At 50.7% G+C, this 19,817-nt stretch overlaps 1 protein-coding gene and 1 long non-coding RNA gene across 4 annotated transcripts in view; one reads left to right on the forward strand and one right to left on the reverse strand.

Annotated features, from left to right (window-relative positions):
* Nucleotides 1-6,847: 6,847 nt before the first annotated feature.
* Nucleotides 6,848-19,817, reverse strand: part of LOC132239475 (uncharacterized) — a 63,780-nt gene continuing 50,810 nt past the window's right edge. The window contains exons 4-5 of one of the 3 annotated variants that reach the window (XR_009454057.1): nt 15,424-15,508; nt 6,848-7,178 (exon numbers count right to left, since the gene is read on the reverse strand). This is a non-coding gene — a long non-coding RNA (uncharacterized LOC132239475). Of the gene's footprint in view, nt 7,179-15,398; nt 15,509-19,817 lie in introns of those variants that run through there. The other 2 variants (XR_009454058.1, XR_009454055.1) reach the window with 2 other exon arrangements.
* Nucleotides 7,658-13,686, forward strand: TCF15 (transcription factor 15). The gene is made up of 2 exons (XM_059705811.1): nt 7,658-8,251; nt 12,963-13,686. The coding sequence occupies exons 1-2, from the start codon at nt 7,733-7,735 to the stop codon at nt 13,035-13,037; spliced, it is 594 nt and encodes a 197-aa protein (XP_059561794.1). The 5' UTR covers nt 7,658-7,732; the 3' UTR covers nt 13,038-13,686.

Here is a 19,817-nt window from a genome sequence, read left to right on the forward strand (position 1 = left end):
AAATACCCTAAATGTAGGGGCTTACGACACCAATGATATCTTTATCTTTCTTAGTTATTTTTCGCAGTTCCCGTGGGTCAGAAATTCAGGGTCCATATCCAAGGAGGCTTACTTACATGGTTGGTAGGTTGGTGCTGGCTATAGGCTGGGGACCTCGGTTCCCCTTTCCATAGACCTCTCCACGGGACAACTTGAGTGTCCTCCTGTCATGGTGGCTGCTCTCCCCAGAGTGAGTGATTCAAGAGAACGGGCAGAAGCTCCATGCCTTTCTCAGCTGGATTCGGGAGTCACACGCTGTGACTGTTGCCATATTCTTTTGGTCACACAGTCAGGTCTGAGTCAGAGAAGCCTGTGCAGGGAGGGGAACACCAGGAGACAAGGATCACTGAGGGCTACCTGGGAGGCTGCCTACCACACCAGATCTGCCATGCTTGCAAACACCTTGCATGTGAGCGAGAAATACTTATCTTGCTGAACTTAAGGTTATGATTACATGTCTATGAGTCTTGGACAAAAAAGTAGGCCTTCAATACGTTCTAACTATTTTGGTCTTTTTCTCCAAGTAGATTGAGGTGTAGGACTGATGTGTCCCCTCATCTGCACACACACATGCACACATGTACCACCACCATCTCGGTCAAGGTTTGGTACAAAGTAGGTGTAGGAGGCTGTGTATTAGCCTTTTAATTCAGTCAATCAGTCAGTCAGTCAGTCAGTCCACAAGTATTCATTATTGCCCACAGTGTGCTGGGCTCTGGTCTCGGGTTCTGGAATACATTCCCTACCTTTAGAGAATGCACAGTCTAGTGGAGGAGGCAACACAATGAGATGGAAAACAACCCATTTCTCTGTCACTAGAGAAATGCAGATTAAAACAGGAGATCAGATGATTCCAGTGCCAGGGATGATGTGGGGAAAGCGATCTCTCACGCCCAGCTGTGGGCATGTGGGCTGCAGCAGTCACCGCAGCGTGCAGGCAGACGGCGCTTAGCCTAAGCATAAAACTTCTTCCTGCACAGGAATCCTGCCCTTGGGTGCACATCCCAGAAACACACACAGGAGTCCATGAAAGTCACGCAGCAGAAGTTCACAGCGTTGCCTGGGGACGCGGGAGTTGGAAGTAGCCACAATGTCCATCACTAAAGGAATGGAAAGAGGAGACATGGGGAATTTATGTGCGCGCACCATGCACACTGAGCAACAGTTAGAAGCAATGGACTCCAGTTAGACTCAGCTCACTGAGCACAGTGTTGAGTAACCAAAATAACAAAAAACAGGTCTATAGAACGACCATTTGCGCAAATTCATAAACCACTCACACAAATCAGCACTATATACAGTGGGGCCTTGACTGACAAGTGTCCCGACCAACGAGTTTTTCGAGATACGAGCCATCTCTCGGCCGATTTTTTGCTTTGAGTTGCGAGCTAAAATTCGGGTTACGAGCCAGCTTCAGATACCCCACCGCTAGTTGGCGCAGCGAACGTCACAGTGAGCGCCACAACATCAGCCCAGCATTTCAATTCATTGTAATGGTGAAAATTGATTTGACATATGAATAATTTGAGTTACCAGCTCCGTCATGGAATGAATTAAACTCGTAAGTCAAGGCCCCACTGTATTTTATAAGGATACATATTAATTTAAAGACAGGTATCAAAAATATTTGAGTGAGCCCAGAATAGTCAACACAATATTGAAGGAGATCAAAGTTAGAGGACTAATGCTACCCAACTTCAAGAGGTACTGTAAAGCTACACAGTATAATGTTGGCGAGAAGATAAGCAAATAGGACAATGGCCTGGAATAGAAAGCCCAGAAATAGACCCCCATAAATATTGTCAACTGGCCTTTGACAAGGGAGTAAATGAAACACAATGGAGCAAAAATAGTCTCTTCAACAAACAGTGCTGGAGCAACTGGGCACCCATAAGCAGGCACATGAATCTAGACACAGACTTTACACCCTTCACGAAAATTAACTCAAAATGGGCCCTAGACCTAAATGTAAAACGCAAAACTATAAAATTCCTGAAAGATAACGTAGGAGAGAAACTATGGTTTTGACTTTTAAGGTACATTAAAAACATGACCCATGAAAGAAAGAATTGATAAGCTGGGCTTCACTAAAATGTAAAACCTCTGTTCTGCATAAGACAATATAAAGAGAATTAGGCCCAGCCAGCATTGCTCAGTGGTTGAGCAACGACCTATGAACCAGGGAGTCACGGTTCGATTCCCAGTTGGGGCACATGCCAGGGTTGCAGGCTCAGTCCCCAGTGTGGGGCGTGCAGGAGGCAGCCGATCAATGATTCTCTCTCATCGTTGATGTTTCTCTTTCTCCTTCTCCCTCTCTGAAATCAATTAATATATATATATATATGTAAATTAATAAAAATATGTTTAAACAAAAATAACGAGAATTAGAAGGCAAGCCACAGATTAGGAGAACATATTTGCAAAAGACACATCTGGTAAAGGACTGTTATCCAAAATAATCAAAGAACACTTAAAATTCAACAATAAGAAAACAAACAACCCAATTAAAAAATAAGCCAGAGACCTTAACAGGCACCTCGCCAAAGGAGATAAACAGGTGGCAAATAAGCATTTGAAAAGATGCTCCACATCATACATCATCAGGGAAATGCAAATTAAGGGGAGAGACCACCACACACCTATCAGAATGGCCAAAATCCGGAACACGACGACCCCAAACCCCAGCGAGGATGTGGAGCAACAGGAGCTCTCATCCATTGCTGGCGGGAATGTGAAATGCTACAGCCACTTTAGAAGACAATTTGTGATTTCTTAAAAACAAAACATACTCTGCCCTAGCCGTTGTGGCTCAGTGGATAGAGTGTTGGCCCGTGGACTGAAGGGTCCCGGTTCAATTCTGGTCAAGGGCACATACCTCGGTTGCAGGCTCAAAACCCAGCCCCAGTCAGGGAACATGTGGGAGGCAACCAATCAATGTGTCTCTCTCACATCAATGTTTCTCTCTGTGTCTCCCCCTGTCTTCCACTCTCTCTAAGGAAATCAATGGAAAAAATATCCTCAGGTGAGGATTCACAAACAAAACAAATAAAATAAAATAAATAAAACTAAACATATTCTTATCATATGATCTAGCAATCACATGCCAAAGGAGTTGAAAAGTTATGTCCACTCAAAAACCTGCATTCAGACGTTTACTGCAGCCTTATTCATAATTGTCAAAACTTGGAAGCAGCTAAGCTACAATCCAGTAGGTGAACGGATTAATAAATTTTGGTACATCCAGTCAATGGAATATTACTTAGCACTAAAAATAAATGAGCTATCAAGCTCTGAAAAGGCATAAAGGAAGCTTAAATACATATTACTAAGTGAAAGAAGTCAATCTGAAAAGGCTAAACACTATGATTTTAACTCTAGGATATTCTGGAAAAGGCAAGACTATGGATACAAAACGATCAGTGGTTGCAAGGATGGGGGTACGTAAACAGGCAGAGCACAGAGGACTTTTAGGGTATTTGATGGGTATATGTCAGAATACATTTGTCCAAACCCATAGGATGTACAATATCTAGAGTGAACCATAATGCAAACTATGGATTCTGGGTGATGTGTCAAGGTAGGTTCATCAATCCTATATAATAAAAGGCTAATATGCAAATTGACCTAACAGCAGAATGACCAGTTGCTATGATGTGCACTGACCACTAGGTGGCATATACTCAATGCAGGAGCTGCCCCCTGGTGGTCAGTGTGCTCCCACAGAGGGAGCACTGCTCAGCCAGAAGCTGGGCTCATGGCTGGCGAGCACAGTGGTGGTGGCAAGAGCCTTTCCCACCTCCACGGCAGCACTAAGGATGTCTGGTAGCAGGCCAAAGCTGGCAGTTGGACATCCCCAGAGGGCTCCCGGACTTTGAGAGGCCTGGGCTGAGGGACCCTCCTACCCCTCCCCCCAGTACACAAATCTTGTGCATCAGGCCTCTAGTGATATATGTATCACTCTGGTGAGTGAGTGATGTTAATACTGGAGAGGCTATTCATGTGTGGGGGCGGGAGGCATGTAGGACATCTCTGTACCTTCTCAATTTTGTTGTAAACCAAGCAGCTCTAAAAAAACAAAGTAGTAAAAATATTGGAGTGGGTACCCTGTAGGGGCTGGAAAATAGAAGTGGGGAATCAGGGATGAAGGGAGAGAAATCAAAATACAATGAGATCAACACTATGAGACTGCACCAAAGTTGGAGAAGAGAAGCGGCACTGAACTTTGACTGAGTAGGGTTGTCTGGTCAGACCTGAAGGGACAGGCACTGCAGGCAGGGAGGACAACTGGGCAAAGGCTCAGTGATGTGCAAAGCTGATGCCTCAGAGCAGCGGTTCTCAACCTGTGGGTCGCGACCCCTTTGAGGGTCGAATGACCCTTTCACAGGGGTCGCCTAAGACCATCCTGCATATCAGATATTTACATTACAATTCATAACAGTAGCAACATTACAGTTATGAAGTAGCAACGAAAATAATTTTATGGTTGGGTCACAACATGAGAAATTGTATTTAAAGGGCCAGAAGGTTGAGAACCACTGCCTCAGAGGAACTCCAAATATTTCAGCGGGACTGAAGCCCAGGGTGCCCTGGTTAGAAAGGCAGGTCCTCCTCTTCCCTGATGGACTCCTACTCAGCCCTCACACACCTCTGGGCTGCCTGAGAGGTCATGGGGTTGGGGAAGGAGACCAACTGACCTGCGCTCCTCCACTGGCCCACTGTGTGACCTCAGGCAAGTCACTTTTCCCTCTCGGAATCTCAGTTTCTTCATCTGTAAAATGGGCATAAAAACAATACCTACCTCAGAAGACTGTAATGGGAAGGGAGTAAGATGAGCAAAATACAAAGCCCCCGCCCCGTGAAGCTTGCATTCTAGTGAACAAATAAATCTGTAGTATGTTCACTTCCATAGTCCCAGAACCGAGAACTGTGCTGGGGAAGTAGTAGGTGCTCAATTAATAGTTGTGAATGAATGAGTGAAAGCAGTGAAAAAACGCTCTAGAAAGAAGTAAAGCGGGGTAAAGGGGCGAAGGAGAGCCGTAGGCAGGGTGCTGGGAGACGGAAGGGACAGTTGCTGTTTTAGTCCCAGTGGTCAGGGAAGCCTCCTGAGGAGACGAGATTGGAGGGAAGACTGGAAAAAAGGGAATAAGATATGGAGTTATCTGGGAAAAGGGCATGCCAGGCAGAGGTGAGCTCCAGGGTCAGTGAGGAGGCCATTGTGCCTGGAGCAGAGGACAGGAGCTGAAGCCTCCTGTGTGGGTAGCTGAGAATGTGACAGGACCCCCACGCCACTCCCACGAACAAAGCCTAGAACAGAGTCAAAGCTGCCCCTCAGCCGCCCTCACACACCACCACAAGCTCCTCTCAGACCGTGAGCGCTTGTGGGGGTCAGGCCCTGGCGTTTTTGGCAGGAACTCAGGGAGCCATCGCCAGCCCTACTAATGGGTACCATTTTTCAGTTTTCAGAGCAGGAAACTGAGACTTCAAGAAGCAGCTGGCCTTGGGCCGGAACCGTCTCTCTGATGCCAGACCCTGGCTTGCTCCAACCACATTGTCCTGAAATTCTTTGTTTACAACTTGCCTTCCCCTCTGGGCTGCAGCAGGCCAGGCTCAGTCTCATTCATGATTTTATTTTACTCCCGGGGTCCCATGTGTCAAAACCTGCTGGTGGAGCAAATGAATGAATGAGCCTACCAAGTCTGCCCCCTCCCGCCTTCCTTCAGGGCCAAGTTCACGCCCTGTTTGGCTTCTCCCATCAAGCTGGAAAGAGAGGGGGCTGGACAGAGGAATTTCAAGCCACCTGAAGGCGAAGAACTGAAGGGAGGGGGCCAAGGGGGAGAAAGCGAAAGTGAAGGGAGCCGGGAGCCCCTGTAAGGAGGCGCAGACAGGGAAGGAAATCTCCCGGTCATAATTCATGGCTCAGGAAGCAGCAGCCTGGCCTGGGGCTGCATGTGGGGCTGGCCCCGCGGAGAGGGGGCTGTGCAACCTCCTTCTCCGCCTCAGTAAAGCCCAGCCTGGCCAAGGTCATGGTCAGACGAAGGGGTAGGGGGAGCCAGGTGTGGGAACAGACTTTTCTTCAGACACTGGAGCCTGAAGACTTCAGGGGCTGCTCTCCCAGCAGCCAAGGGACACCCTCCAGCCCCACCCCCGATGCTGGCCTGGGTCAAGGAAGTCGGTAAAGCACATGGCAGGGCTGGGAGGCATCTTCAAGAAAGGAAGGAAAATGGAGCCAGAAAGTACCTTGAAGCCTTTCCACGCCACTCCCTGCACTCTCTCTGGCACGTGAGCTGCCATTAGAGCTGAAGAGAAAGTTATTGTCCAGGCCAAGTGGATGCAGTCTTGGCCAGTCCCCAGGATAGAGCTGGGAATGAGTGACACAGGGACCTCAGACATCATCAGCTCAGTTAACTCTTCCCAGGGTCTCTGAGGAGGAAGACATGTCAGACTGGACAATCTAAGGTTTCCTGAAGGAAGGAAGGCAAGAGGGAAGATAGCCTGTGTGTGTGTGTGTGTGTGTGTGTGTGTGTGTGTGTGTGTGTGTGTGTGTGATGGGGGTGGGGGGCAGGAGATTGACATTCCAAGCAGAAGAACCTGCCTGGGTTAAAGGTGGGAGGTATGTATACAAGTCAGGGGGTCTGCAGCTGTCCAAGGTGTGACTGTGAGGAGAGAGGGAGAGAAACTTGCATTTGATTCTAGGGATGGGTGGAAAGGTGGGGGATGTAGTGCCCCCATTCACCACTTGTAAGACTAAAGGCCAGAGCTCTTATCTGGAAATCAGGGGTACTCACCCACGACCTCAGTGAGGAGCACAAAAGATCAGTAAAGTGGTGCCAGACACCAGTAGGACCTCAACCAAAATGTCACCTCTGTAAAAGGCAAAGAGTTTGTTTTGTATAAATCTGTATCCTCAGACTTTAAACCATGCCTGACACATAGGAGGGACCTACGACATATTTATTGAACGAATAAATGAATGAATGGAGCTACTGGTGGTTTTGTTCTTGCTTTGCTTTGGTTTTGTTGTTTTTTGTCCTCGGGGATGTGACGCCTTATTTGGAAAGATTATAGTGTTTCTCCACGTGTTCTCCACGACATCACCATCGTGGACGTACAGCAAATTCCTGGGCCCCGGTCCAGACCTGCTGGGTCAGAATGGGAGGAATCAGGCATCTGTACTGTCAAAATCCCTTCTCCCCTTTCCCAATTCTTACAAGGAAGTTTCAGAACCACAGAATTAGAATTTGAGGGCACAAAAACCTGAGCTGCTTTCTCCCAACGCCCTACCGAACGAGGAAACTGAAGCCCAGCGAGAAGGGACCAGTTCGCAATCTCTGCAGGTTTAGGATGCGAATAACAAGTCCGTTTCGCGCACATGCCACCCGACCCATCCAGACTCCCGGCATTGGCCCGGCTCGCCCGCGGGGACCGGGAGCTTTCAGGGCGGGCCACCAGCTCCCGGGACGCTTTCAACCTGGGGAACGGGGGCGGCGGGCGAGTCGCCATTGGCCGGGGCACAGCGGGCGCGTCCTCATTGGCCAGGAAGGAGCCCACCCGCTCGGGCCGGGGCGGCCGCGTGGTTGGCCCCTCCCTCGGCTATAAGGCGGCGGCCGGCGGGGCCGTGGGAGCGCGCGGGAGCGCACGACGGGGCGCGGCCGAGGTTGGGACGCAGCGCTCGGAGGAACGCGGCCCGGTGCCCATGGCGTTCGCGCTGCTGCGCCCCGTCGGCGCGCACGTGCTGTACCCGGACGTGCGGCTGCTGAGCGAGGACGAGGAGAACCGCAGCGAGAGCGACGCCTCCGACCAGTCATTTGGCTGTTGCGAGGGCCTGGAGGCGGCGCGGCGCGGCCCCGGCCCCGGGGGCGGCCGGCGAGCTGGCGGCGGCGCGGGCCCGGTGGTGGTGGTGCGACAGCGGCAGGCAGCCAACGCGCGGGAGCGGGACCGCACGCAGAGCGTGAACACGGCCTTCACAGCGCTCCGCACGCTCATCCCCACTGAGCCGGTGGACCGCAAGTTGTCCAAGATCGAAACCTTGCGCCTGGCGTCCAGCTACATCGCGCACCTGGCCAACGTGCTGCTGCTGGGCGACGCGGCGGACGACGGGCAGCCCTGCTTCCGAGCGGCCGGCAGTGCCAAGAGCGCGGTCCCCGCCGGCTCCGACGGCGGCCGCCAGCCACGCTCCATCTGCACCTTCTGCCTCAGCAACCAGCGCAAGGGGGTGAGTGCGCGGCCAAGTGCGGGCGGGAGGTCATGGGGGTCAGGGCTTCTTACCGAGCAAAAGAGGGCCGGAGACCCCAGTGAACGTGGAGTTCGTCGGGCGTGTGGTGCTCCAAGCCCAGGGTTTGGTATGGAACAGAACCACTTGCTTAATGTCTCCCGGTCAGAAGGGGTGCAGGAAAGCCCAGAGCACACGCAGGCTTGAGAACAGAGATCTTCAACATTTCCATCTCATGACACACATAAGCTAATTACCAAAACATATTTTTTGTTGATCTGACCAAATTTTGATTCATTCACACCAGACAGCTATTGTTGTGTTGGCTGTTGTCATTTTAAAAATATTTTTGTTGTTGTTGACTTCAGAGAGGAAGAGAGAGGGAGAGAGAGATAGGAATATCAGTAATGAGAGGGAATCATTGATTGGCCGCCTCCTGCACGCACCACACTGGGGATGGAGCAACCTGGGTCTATGCCCTGACCAGGAATCTAACCATGACCTCCTGGTTCGTAGGTCAGTGTTCAACCACTGAGCCACACCAGCCAGGCCTGTTATTATTTTTTGACAATCTAAAAGGAAAGAGATCAGTGCCCCTGATTAATTAGTCAGGTATTGCATTAAAAATTCATCCAAGGACCCCCCCCCCCCGCCACCCAAAGGTGTGCTAGGAAGAGGGCATGAGGAAATAATAACAAAGGCCATCATTTACCATCATTTATTGAGCTCTTCCTATGTACCAGATGCTTTCCTGATCTTTTTTTTTTTTTTTTTTTTTTTTTTACCTTCACAAGAACTTCATCAGGCTGGTAGTGATCCTGCCTGTGAGGCTGTGAGGCAGGGATGCCAGCACTTACGCAGCTGGGAAGCCAGAAGGCAGATTCTGAGCTTGCCTGAGCTACCCTGACCTTGAAACAGTTGTCTCCTATCCAGAGACCTGATCCAAGGCAGGTGACTGAGAAGGGGATGCATACCTGCAACCAAGAGCCTGCGGTGCCCAGCTGATGAGCAGTAGGAGTGAAGACGGGGGTTTCCTGGGGGCACCCAACCCCAAAAGGGACGCAGTGTTGGGCGAGGGCATGTGGACTCGGCTTGGCCGAGCTGGAATTAAGCTCCTCTGCTCTGTCCTGGGTAAGGATGAGAAGCAGGCTGGTGGTGATGATGATGATGGTGGTGATGAATGGGGCTGGGTAGCAGCAGAGGTTGCCAGGGGGCTCTCTTGGCTAAAAGCTAGTTCTCCTCCTGCCCGGGCCCCAAGGAGCCTGCTTCATCCCCAGCCTTTCCCCTTTCTGACCTGGGCTATTCTTGCATTAAGGACTCTGGTCTGTGTGACAACTCTGGAGTCCCGCTGCTACCATGTGCATCTGGGGAAATGGAGGCTGAGAATGGCCCATCGCCTTTTCAGAGGTGAAAGGGCATGGAGTCAGGCCTCTGAGTTCCCCAGTCTTTGATTCTCATGGCTGCCCTACAGTGTCCTGGCCTCAAACCACCTCTTCTGGCTCATCAGACTCCCATTCTGGCCTCTAACGCCCATGGCTGCCTCAGTTTCCCTGAGGGTCCCTGCTGCTCTCAGCTGTGGGCCCCAGTCAGTGCTTCCGACTGAGTTGGCAAGTTGGAGTGGGCCTTCAAAAGCCAGCCTGGGTGTGGAGGGCCCTCCGTGATGCTCCCTGACTGCCTTTCACGCTGCTGTGTCCCGTCGTCCTTCAGCAAACCTTAACTACCCGACAGCCGCCTTTTGTCAGCTCTGAGAACATTCCCAAAGAGGCAGGCTGTGGACCCTCACTCACCAGTCAGGACTCCTGGCGTGGTGTCAGGGCCAAGGGCAAGGAGATGAGGACAGGGATGCTGCAGCCTGAGGGTGGGGAGGGGGAGAGACAACAGGACTGTCAGAGCCCAGAGGTAGCCCACAGCCAGTGGGCTCAGTTCCTGGTGGACACCTGGGAATGAAGTCAAGCAGATGAGGGAGTACGGACAGGTGTTCTGGAAGCAGGGCACAGCACGAGTTGGAGCTAGACCTAGAGCAGGAACAGGGAAGACGTTGAAGGTGATGGAACAGAGAGGAGAGGCAGAGACTGGCCAGTGACAGCGGTCTTGCTGAGCATTGATCTGCTGTGCTAAGCACTCGTCACGGGTTATCGCTCCTTGGCAGCCTGAAAAGGAGGTGCTCTGGTTATCCACACCTGCTTAGAGATGCTGTCACTGGTTCATATACACGGCCCATGATGGAGCCAGGATTCGAACTCAGGCCTGGGTGATTGGGACGTGGAAAAAGTTAGTGTGGGAGGGCCTGTAACTGCAGGCCTAGGGGAAAAGGTGTGTCTATCATGCGCCCATCGTAGGTAAGTTGGTCTCAGGTCTGTCCCACAGGTCATGAACCCTTGCCTGGGTCTGGCTGCTTCCTTGGGATCTGTTACAGGACCAAGAACCCAGCCAAATTTGGCTACAGAAAGCATGCTCTCAACTTCACAGGCTCCTCTGGGAATAGGTGAAAGGGGCCATCCTGGCCAGCTTTGGCCCCTCAAAGACTTGATTGGAAGGAAACGGCCTGTCTTAGGGAACTCCTGGAGGCTCCCTTCTGAGCTTTGGGGGGGGGGGGGGCAGAGAGCTCTAAGACTCCAGACCCTATCTATCCCTTCACTGGCTGGTCTGGTGTTGAGGTCACCATGGAAACAGTTCCCTGGAGGCCTTCTGTGGTAGAAGTAACAGTTGTGAGATAGAAAGGGAGTTCTTGTCTCTATGCTGTTTCCCCTTCTATCACCTAGGGGGTGAGGGGGGATAGGACTGTCTTATAAGGCCCTCCCCAGTTGATGGTCTCAGCTATGGAGCAGAAGTGGCACCAAGGGCTTTAGGGTGAGGAGGTGCCATTACCAGATGATGTTGATAATACTTGTGAACATTGAACACTTACTGTGTTCCTGACACTGCGCTTAGGGCTTTATCAGGGTTAATGTGTGTAGTCGGCACAGTAATTCCATTTTACACATGGGGAACAGAGGCTCAATGAGGTGAAGTCACTTGTCTGAGGTCCAACAGGTAGTCCAAGGCATAGCAGAGATTGAAGCTCAGATCCGTCTCTCTGGAACCCACTTCCTAACCACGGTGCTTCCCAGAGCCCTTGGCGCTGAGTCCCTAAGAGACACAGAAGCTAGGCCTAGTCAGGGCCTCTTCAAGTGCTTTTGGCAGTTTACAAGCTTCTTCCACAGCTGCATTGGCAAGTAGAGTAATTTTGTCCCCATTTCATAGATGAAGAAACTGAGGTTCAGTCCCAGCATTCTCATGGGACTGAGGTCTCTCAGTGACCACCAGACTCGGGGTGGAGGTGGCTCTTCCTGAAGACGTAGATGAAAGGGTGGGAGGCTGGTTTTCCATCCCCCATCTTCAACACTAAACCCTCCTCCCCCTACCCCATCCCCCCTTCTCCGACACTCCTGCCAGAGTTTGTCTGAGAAGCCCAAGCCCCAGGCTCTGCTGGGACTGTGGCCTCAGCCCTCAAAATAGCCCTGCCTGTGAATGAACACGCTGTCCCTGGGCCCAGAGAGCCTCAAGGGAGGCTTGGCTCACATCTGGATGGATCTGCCCCAACCTGGGCCCAAGGGCGGAGGGGAGCAGGGGGCAGAGCTCCCAGATGGTCAGCTCTCTCTCTAGATGCCTGAGAAAGATGCCTGTCCCATCACCTCCTAGTGAAGCACAGAGGGTGAGAATGTACAGTGGGATTTCAGACACCATCACGTCCTGGAAACAAGACAGACTGTTGGACAACATGCATTTCCAGCCCAGCTCTTTTACCAACTGGCTGGGTGCCTCTGGGCCAGTCACTCAACAGCTGGAGACCTTTAATGTCTGTGATCTCGCTAGCTTTACAGTGAGGATGAAACCCACGTGTCAGACCTCAGGATATTGGGTAGAAAATGCCCCTGTGGGGTGAAGGGCTGGTGGCCCCAGTGCTGCTACCATTAGCTCGTCTCCCGATGGTTACCACTGATTCAAGCAACATCACTCGGCACCTGCTACATGCCAGGTCCTGGGCTGGAACTGGGGTCACAGAATGAAGAACATTCCCCAAGCTTCCAGCCTGATGGAGACAAAGAGAAACCCAGTCATTCCCCTTCTGAGATATCCTGGTGAAATGTCCCCGGAAAGGCAGGAAGTGCTAGCCAGTTGCAGGAATAGAGAAACCTTCCCAGGGAGACAGGAGCAGAGAGCATATTTCCTGGCAGAGGGAACACACTGAATGAAGGCTGGGAGGAGGAATCCATAGTCTCCTTTTGAGGTCAATGAGTAAGCCATTGGGCATATAGCCAGGCACTGGGGATAACAGCACTGTGGGTTTTGTTTTGCCATTAATATTTAAATGTATTGGATTCTTTTTAAAAAGCAACTGACCACGTAGGGAAGAAATGAGGAAGGTAAAAATGCCTCTCCCCACCATCAAATTCCTCTTCTCGGAGGAAATCTATTAGCAATTTCTTATGTGCCCTTCTCTCTCTCGACATTTCAGCACACAGGTTTCTGCGTGCTTTTGTCCTTAAATAATGTTATCTCGACATCATTCCACAGCAGTTCATAAAAAGTTTCTTCTGCCTTATGCTGCAGAGAACTTTATCGCGTGGCTGCGATGTATTTATTAAGTCCCGTATTACTGGACGCAGAGGTTAGTTCCCGCGTTCATTGTGATCTGATCCAGCTTCCTAACACTTCTTTCTCCCTCCTGTAGAGCGGCCGTCGTGACCTGGGAGGCAGCTGCTTGAAGGTGAGGGGGGTGGCCCCCCTGCGAGTGCCACGGAGATGAGCCTGGACCCCGGTGGCATTTGCTCCAAGCAGGACCTGGAGAAGGAAGCCAGAGGCCAGCCACCGGCTGACCAGGGGAGAAGACCCCAGGAGCCGATCCTACCCCTCGATTGTACAGGGACCAGAGGACAATGGCTTGGGCCCGTGACCCTTCGGACAGGCCCCCTGGGACATCTCTACCCCACCGTGGAGAGCTGTGAAGACCCAACCAGCTGGCCCCAGCCCTGGCTGGTCAAAGACAAGGCAGAACTTTTGGAAAAACAGAGTGTTGGTGACAGAGGGTGTTTGCATGAGTGAGTGAGTATGTAAATGTGTGTGTGTGTGTGAGAGAGAGAGAGAGAGAATTGGTGGGTTTAAATAAAAGGTATTTTTAAATAAAGGATGTTCCCAGCTGAGGAAGGGAAGGGTCTGGGGACCTCGGCGGTCAGAGGTGACCCTTCTCCTGGACCTTGACAGAGGCACCGATGTCGCCAGTGCTGCCCTGAGCCCTGGAGGGATGGGCTGGGAGGGTGCAGGAAGACCCCAGAAGTCGGGATAACTACACTTTCCTCAGAGTCTTCTTGAATACCTGTTGCGGTTGGTAAAGAAATCTTAATTGCATTCATTTTTGAATAAGGAATATATTCATTCATATGGTTCAAAATTCAAAAGGTACAAGAAGGTATATAGTGAATACAAAGATTGTCAGTGCCAAAGGGTATCTCCAGCGGATACCTATCCACCTACCACTTCTCTCTGCAAGCAGCCTCAGCCACCAGTTATGATACCCATTTCCCGTGAATAACCAAGCAAATACAGGGGAAAAATACCTTTTTTCTTCCACTCTTTATACAAACGGTAGCATGTTACGCGTGCTTTCTGCTCCTTGCTTTTTTGTTTTGTTTTCATCTAACTTGGCTGTCATCTCAAATCAGATCACAGAGGTAAAGGGTCTCCTTATTCCTTTAGTGACTGCTTATTGCACTTTATGAATGTACGATGCAGGCATACCTCGGTGATATTGCACATTCGGTTCCAGACCACCACAATAAAGCAAGTATCGCGATAAAGCGCGTCGTCATCTTTTTGCTGGTGGAAGGTTTTTGCCTTAAAAAAACATCTGTGAAGCGCTATAAAGTGAGGTTAATACAGCGAGGTATGCCTGTACTTGAACCCATCTCCTATTCCTGTCTTGACAAAGAGCTGTGTAGGCATGCAGTTTTCCACGTGTACTAAAAGGAGGTATTCTTACCCCTGTTTTAATTGAGATTGGAGGAATTATGGTGCCTAAAGGTGCATGGCTGGCATGTGGCAGGGTGACAATGTGAGATCTGTCCACCTTTAAAGCCCCTCCCCTGCTGGAGACGCCCCAGATGCAGTGCCAGCTCCTGTGACCCCAGTTCTCTCAGCAGCGCCGGGAGGTGGAGGCTGGTGTTTCCCCATTTCACAGGTCCGGCTGAGACCGTGATGGGGACAGCTGGCCAGTGGAGCCCAGAGTTCTTGGCTCTCCAGCTGAGGCTCTGTCCCTGTGCAGCCAGGATCAGAGAAGCCAGGAGGCAGAGGAGCTGGGAGAGGCTGCAGGGCCAGGCAGCGCCCTCTCCTAAAGGTATGCTCATATGCCTATTGTTTATATTTATTTAGCAAACACTTTCATTGTTTACCCACTGAAGTCTGGCTCCAAAGTCCACGCTCATATCCTCTCTGCCACCCCCTACTTGCCCTCTCTGCCTGAGCCTGAAGTGAGCTGCCCTTTTTGTAGATCAACAAACAATACCCAGCACCCTCACTGTGCCAGACACCACAGGACAGCTGCCTCACAGACAAACCAAGACCCCAGGAGACCAAAGGGGTTGCTGGAGTTGCCAGTTCAGGCTGGAGGCGGCCACGAAACCACTACATTTAATCCCTTTGGTATAAGGAGTAGAGGAAGGAGGGCCCCAAGGGGCCTGCATCCTGCCCAGGACAGCTTTCCAAGTGCCCTCTACCTTGCTTCCCCATGTTCCAGGGACACTAATGTTCCCATCCAGTTGCGCTTCCCCCTGCGGGAGCTAATTAGGAAAGCACATTGCACTCCCTGCGCATACCCGGGTCCAGGTCCAGGCAGCCCCTGGCAAAGCCACAGGAAAAGGACTGTGACCTCGTCAATGGCAGGAAACCTGGGAGTGGGGAGCAGAGCAGGCACTTGGGTGCTCTGGGCTGGAGGCCCACTGTTGCCACCAGATTTGCTGGGTGACCTCAGAAAAGTTGCTTGACCCCTCTGGGACTCCTTGGCCTGATCTCTAACCAGCAAAAAACAGATGGGACAAAATGATAAGTATTTGTTTTGCCTTGTCAAATAGTTTTAATAGACCATTTATACCCTGGGCAAATAATTCAAATTGTCCCTAATAATATGCAGTGAAAAGCACTCCCTCAGGCTCCTTCCCAAAGGCAACTGCTCTCTGGCCGTTTCCTGTGTGTCCTTCCAGAAAGGCTCTATACCGATGACTGTTTCTGAAAGAGTATTTGTAGGTTTTCATTGTAAAAAGAAAAAAAAAAAAATCAAATGCTACAAGACCCTAAAGCAGTGGTTCTCAACCTGTGGGTCGCGACTCCTTTGGCGGTCGAACAACCCTTTCACAGGGGTTGCCTAAGACCATCCTACATATCAGATATTTACATTACGATTCACAACAGTAGCAACATGACAGTTATGAAGTAGCAACGAAAATAATTGTATGGTTGGGTCACAACATGAGGAACTGTATTTAAAGGGCCAGAAGGTTGAGAACCACCGCCCTAGAGCTATCACCCATCCCAAAGGTAAGCAGTTAACACTAATCCTGCGGAGTTTTTGTGAAACATACACAATCATTCACAGCATATTCAGTTAAAACTTTCTATCAAAGTGTATCATGCAGGCAGGAAAGTGCACATGCCATGAAAGGTACAGCGTGACGAGTTTTCACAAGCTGTGGCACCTGTACACCCAGCATGCACATCCAGGAATGCTGTCCACAGCATCCCAGGGGCCCCGCTTGCACTCCTCTGCTCAGACTGGGTTCTTTACATTGTATTTCCTTTGAAGTAGATAATACATTTGCGGAGTTCACAGTTCAGAAGACACAATAGAGAATGAACTTCCCTCCCACCCACTCAGTTCCAACTCTCAGAGGGAATTACTTAACCAGGGTCTTGGGGATTCCCGGCCAGATAGTCTTTACAGATACAGGCAAGTTAAAAAAAAAATTTTTCGCCGAAACCGGTTTGGCTCAGTGGATAGAGCGTCGGCCTGCGGATTGAAGGGTCCCAGGTTCGATTCCGGTCAAGGGCATGTACCTGGGTTGCGGGCATATCCCCAGTGGGAGATGTGCAGGAGGCAGCTGATCGATGTTTCTCTCTCATCGATGTTTCTAACTCTCTATCTCTCTCCCTTCCTCTCTGTAAAAAATCAATAAAATATATTTAAAAAAAATTTTTTTCACACGTTATAACATTTTACACACTGTTCTACTTTTTTCTTAATACTTCTTGGAGACTCTTCAGTGTTAAAAGGGCTGCTTCACACTTTTTCCCAGCTGCATAGTGTTCCACTCTGCACATTTCACAGCTTGCTATCTTCCTTGAGTTCCTGGGTAAGAGACAGTTAATGTCTACGAGCCTTTGTGTGCAGCAAGGCCAGCCCAACACATGTGGCTTGAGAGAGGACAGCTGCGGACCAGGACCTCTGGGGGCCATTTGGCTAACACCCCTGCCCCCAACACACACTTTTTGCCTTCAGGATAGGCCAGCCCAGCCAGGCTCCTCCAGGCTCCCTGAGTGAGGGTATTTTAGAGCCCGAGGAGCAAAGGAGCTCAGGGAAAAGAAACTCAGGGTGGAGGGAGTGGATGACCAACTTCAGCCACGTCACTGGGACCCTGAAGAGGAGGCTGCAAATGCCAGGTCACATCTTCCACTCCGACGAGGGGCATTAGCATGAGCAAGAATGATCTAGAGTTCATCATTTTACAATGAGGAGACTTAGCCAATACAGAGGAAGCAACCTGCTGGGCCTCCGGGAACTCAGGTCTCCCTCCTGTAAGGGAGTACACAGGGCTCCCTTCCCTAAGTCCACAATTGCACGTAGGAAGGCCTCACAGATCGCTCATGGCAATGGGGAAACCAAAGCCCAGAGAAGGACAGCAATGGGCCATGGTCACACAGCATTTGGAGCCGAGCAGAGCTAAGAATGCAGGGCCCCTTCCTCCAGACCAGGGCTTCTCCACCTCATTTAATTCCCCTCATTGGCCCAAGCCACTTCCATTTTATTAGGCTCCTATTAGATTAAACACACACACACACACACACACACACAAAACAGAATTCTGAAAACTGGCATATTTGGCAAGTTAACTCTTAAACACCCATACACAGTCACAAGTACAATGCATTACCATGAGAACGTTAAGTCGAGGATTTACAAACACATTAGGACATCCATGTAAAGTTGTACGTCTTTATTCAATCCTGTCTGCGGGTTTTCTTCATGTGGACATGACATCAAAAAATCTAGACCTGGACAGCAAAATGCATTACATGCCCTGGACTAGATCCTGTACGGCAGCGAGAAATTGCTATAGAGAACATTATTGGGTAGTTGACAAAATTGAGATCAGAACAATAGATAGAAGTCTGTTCAATGTTACATTTTCTGAATTTGCTGGTAGTATGACTATGTAAGAAGGTCTCCTTGTGCTTAAGAAATACACCCTGAAGTATTATGAAGGGGTAGAGGAACGTGATGGAGGTGATGTGCTCTCAAATGGTTCAGAAAAAAAAAAGGTGTAAGAGCAGGATAAAGCAAATATGACCCACAGTTAAAACTTGTTGAATCCAGGTAAAGAGTATATGGGAGTTCTCTGTATGACTTTTGTCACTTCTCTGTATGTGTATAAATGATTGCAGAATGAAGAGTTGAGGTCGGGATTTTGGCCCGCTCGGATGTAAGGCCTGCCAGATGGTGTCCTGGCCCCCTCCGACTCTTCCTCACCTCAGCTGCTCCAACAGAGGATGGAAAATACCCCCAGTGGACCCAGGCACCCCTGCCCATGACTCTCAGGCCCCTGTGCCCTTTGGGAGGCTAAGGTGCTCCCAGCCCCCAAGCCTCCTGCCACCATGATTTATGTCCCTGTGAGCCTCAGCAGCTGTGAGCCCGGGTCCCACCAGGCGGCCTGCTGAGGGGGGCCAACTTTTGCTTCTCAGCGTGTCTAATTCAGACCAGACTTACAGGCCCCAGGGGCCTGGGATCAGGCTCCCAGGGGGCCAGGGTCAGAGGGCAGGCCAGCAGGGCTTGGAAACCCAGGAGGCACTGAGGGTGCAAGGCAGGAGACCTGGCCTGGTCTAGCTTGGCCTCTGCTCCTGTGTGACCTGGGCTGGGTGTCTGCCCATCTCTGGGCCTTGGGTTTCCTCATCTCGGTACAGCCTGCACATGGTGGACCAGAAGGACTTTGTAAACTGGGACAGACTGGCCTTGTAGGAGGGAAGGCTGGTAAAATTTAGGAGTTGATTCCCCCCCCCCCCCCGGAATGCCCAGATCCTCAAAGGTTGGGAAAATGCCTAACTTTTTGAGGGCCTCCTATGTGTCAGTCCTTGGTCTTCCCACTTTGCTAAGTTAATTAATACAGGCTATTCAACAAGTTTGTACATTATTGCCCTGTTTTATAGATGAGGAAACAGGCCCAGGGAGGTTAAAAAACACGCCGAGGGTCACTTGGTGGCTAATAAGCAAATGAATTTGAACCAGGTAATCTGGCTGCAGGGCCCTACTGGGCTCTCAACCACAGCCCTACACATCTTCATCTGGTCCTATAAGGGCCCGACCAAACTTGCGCTTCCAGAAGACAGGAAAGGGCATCCCCAGCTTGGCTCTTTACCCCAACCCTCGCCCAGAGGAGCCAGGACCCAGCCGCACCAAGGGCGTCAGAGCCTGGATGGCCCAGGAAGCGGCACCTCCCACGGGCTCCCCAGTATTGTGGACACTCCCAGGACTGGAGAGGCTCACACACAGGTTCTTAGAGAGTCTAAATGGAAGGGCCTCTGAAGTTTATCTCCTCAGAGCCCTTTAGTCACCAGTGGGGACACTGAGGCCCAGAGCAGGTGAGGCGGTATCCCCAACATCACCCAGAGAGTCAGAGAAGAGCCAGAACCAGGCTCCATTGTCCCAGTCATTGCCTGGTGACACGTCATGGGGCAGCAATGAGTACGAGAGTAAGTGACCTTGATCTGACTCACTAGTCAGAGACATCGCTCTACGTACATACACAGTGGCCTCAATCTTGCAACAGAATGCTCATTTCACAGCCTCGAGAAACAAGCCCAAGCTAGGCCATGGCGTAGCTGTGATGCGAACCCAGGGGGTCTGGTTCCAGATGCCATCACCTGAGCCACAGCAGGAAGGCATAGGATAGAGTATGACTTCACAGAGCAACTTCGGGTGGTGGGTCAGCCTGTCAGTCAGTTAGTCAGTCAACAAACACACATTGACCTGCTCGTGAACCATGCAAGGCTCTAAGGATGATCAGAGAATAAGACAGATGTGGTGCTTGCCCTGGGCAGGCCACACTCTATCAGAAAATCAAGGTCTGAGCAGATAATAAAAATGTGATGGGTGCCCGGAAACACCAAGGTTGCAGGTTGATTCCCCGTTCAGGGCACGTATAAGAAACAGCCAATGAATGCATAAATAAGAGGAAGAACAAACTCTCTCTCTCTCTCTCTCTCTCTCTCTCTCTCTCTCTCTCTCATTAATTAAAAAAAAATATTAAAGACAAAAATAAATGTGACG

This window comes from Myotis daubentonii, chromosome 8 (assembly GCF_963259705.1).
Source record: "Myotis daubentonii chromosome 8, mMyoDau2.1, whole genome shotgun sequence".
NCBI lineage: Eukaryota > Metazoa > Chordata > Mammalia > Chiroptera > Vespertilionidae > Myotis > Myotis daubentonii.

Excerpts from the sequence above, each read along its gene's own strand:
- TCF15 (XM_059705811.1), top strand. The coding sequence starts at position 7,733 with ATGGCGTTCGCGCTGCTGCGCCCCGTCGGCGCGCACGTGCTGTACCCG. Across the intron at positions 8,252-12,962 it reads TCAGCAACCAGCGCAAGGGG|AGCGGCCGTCGTGACCTGGG; the intron begins GTGAGTGCGCGG and ends TCCCTCCTGTAG.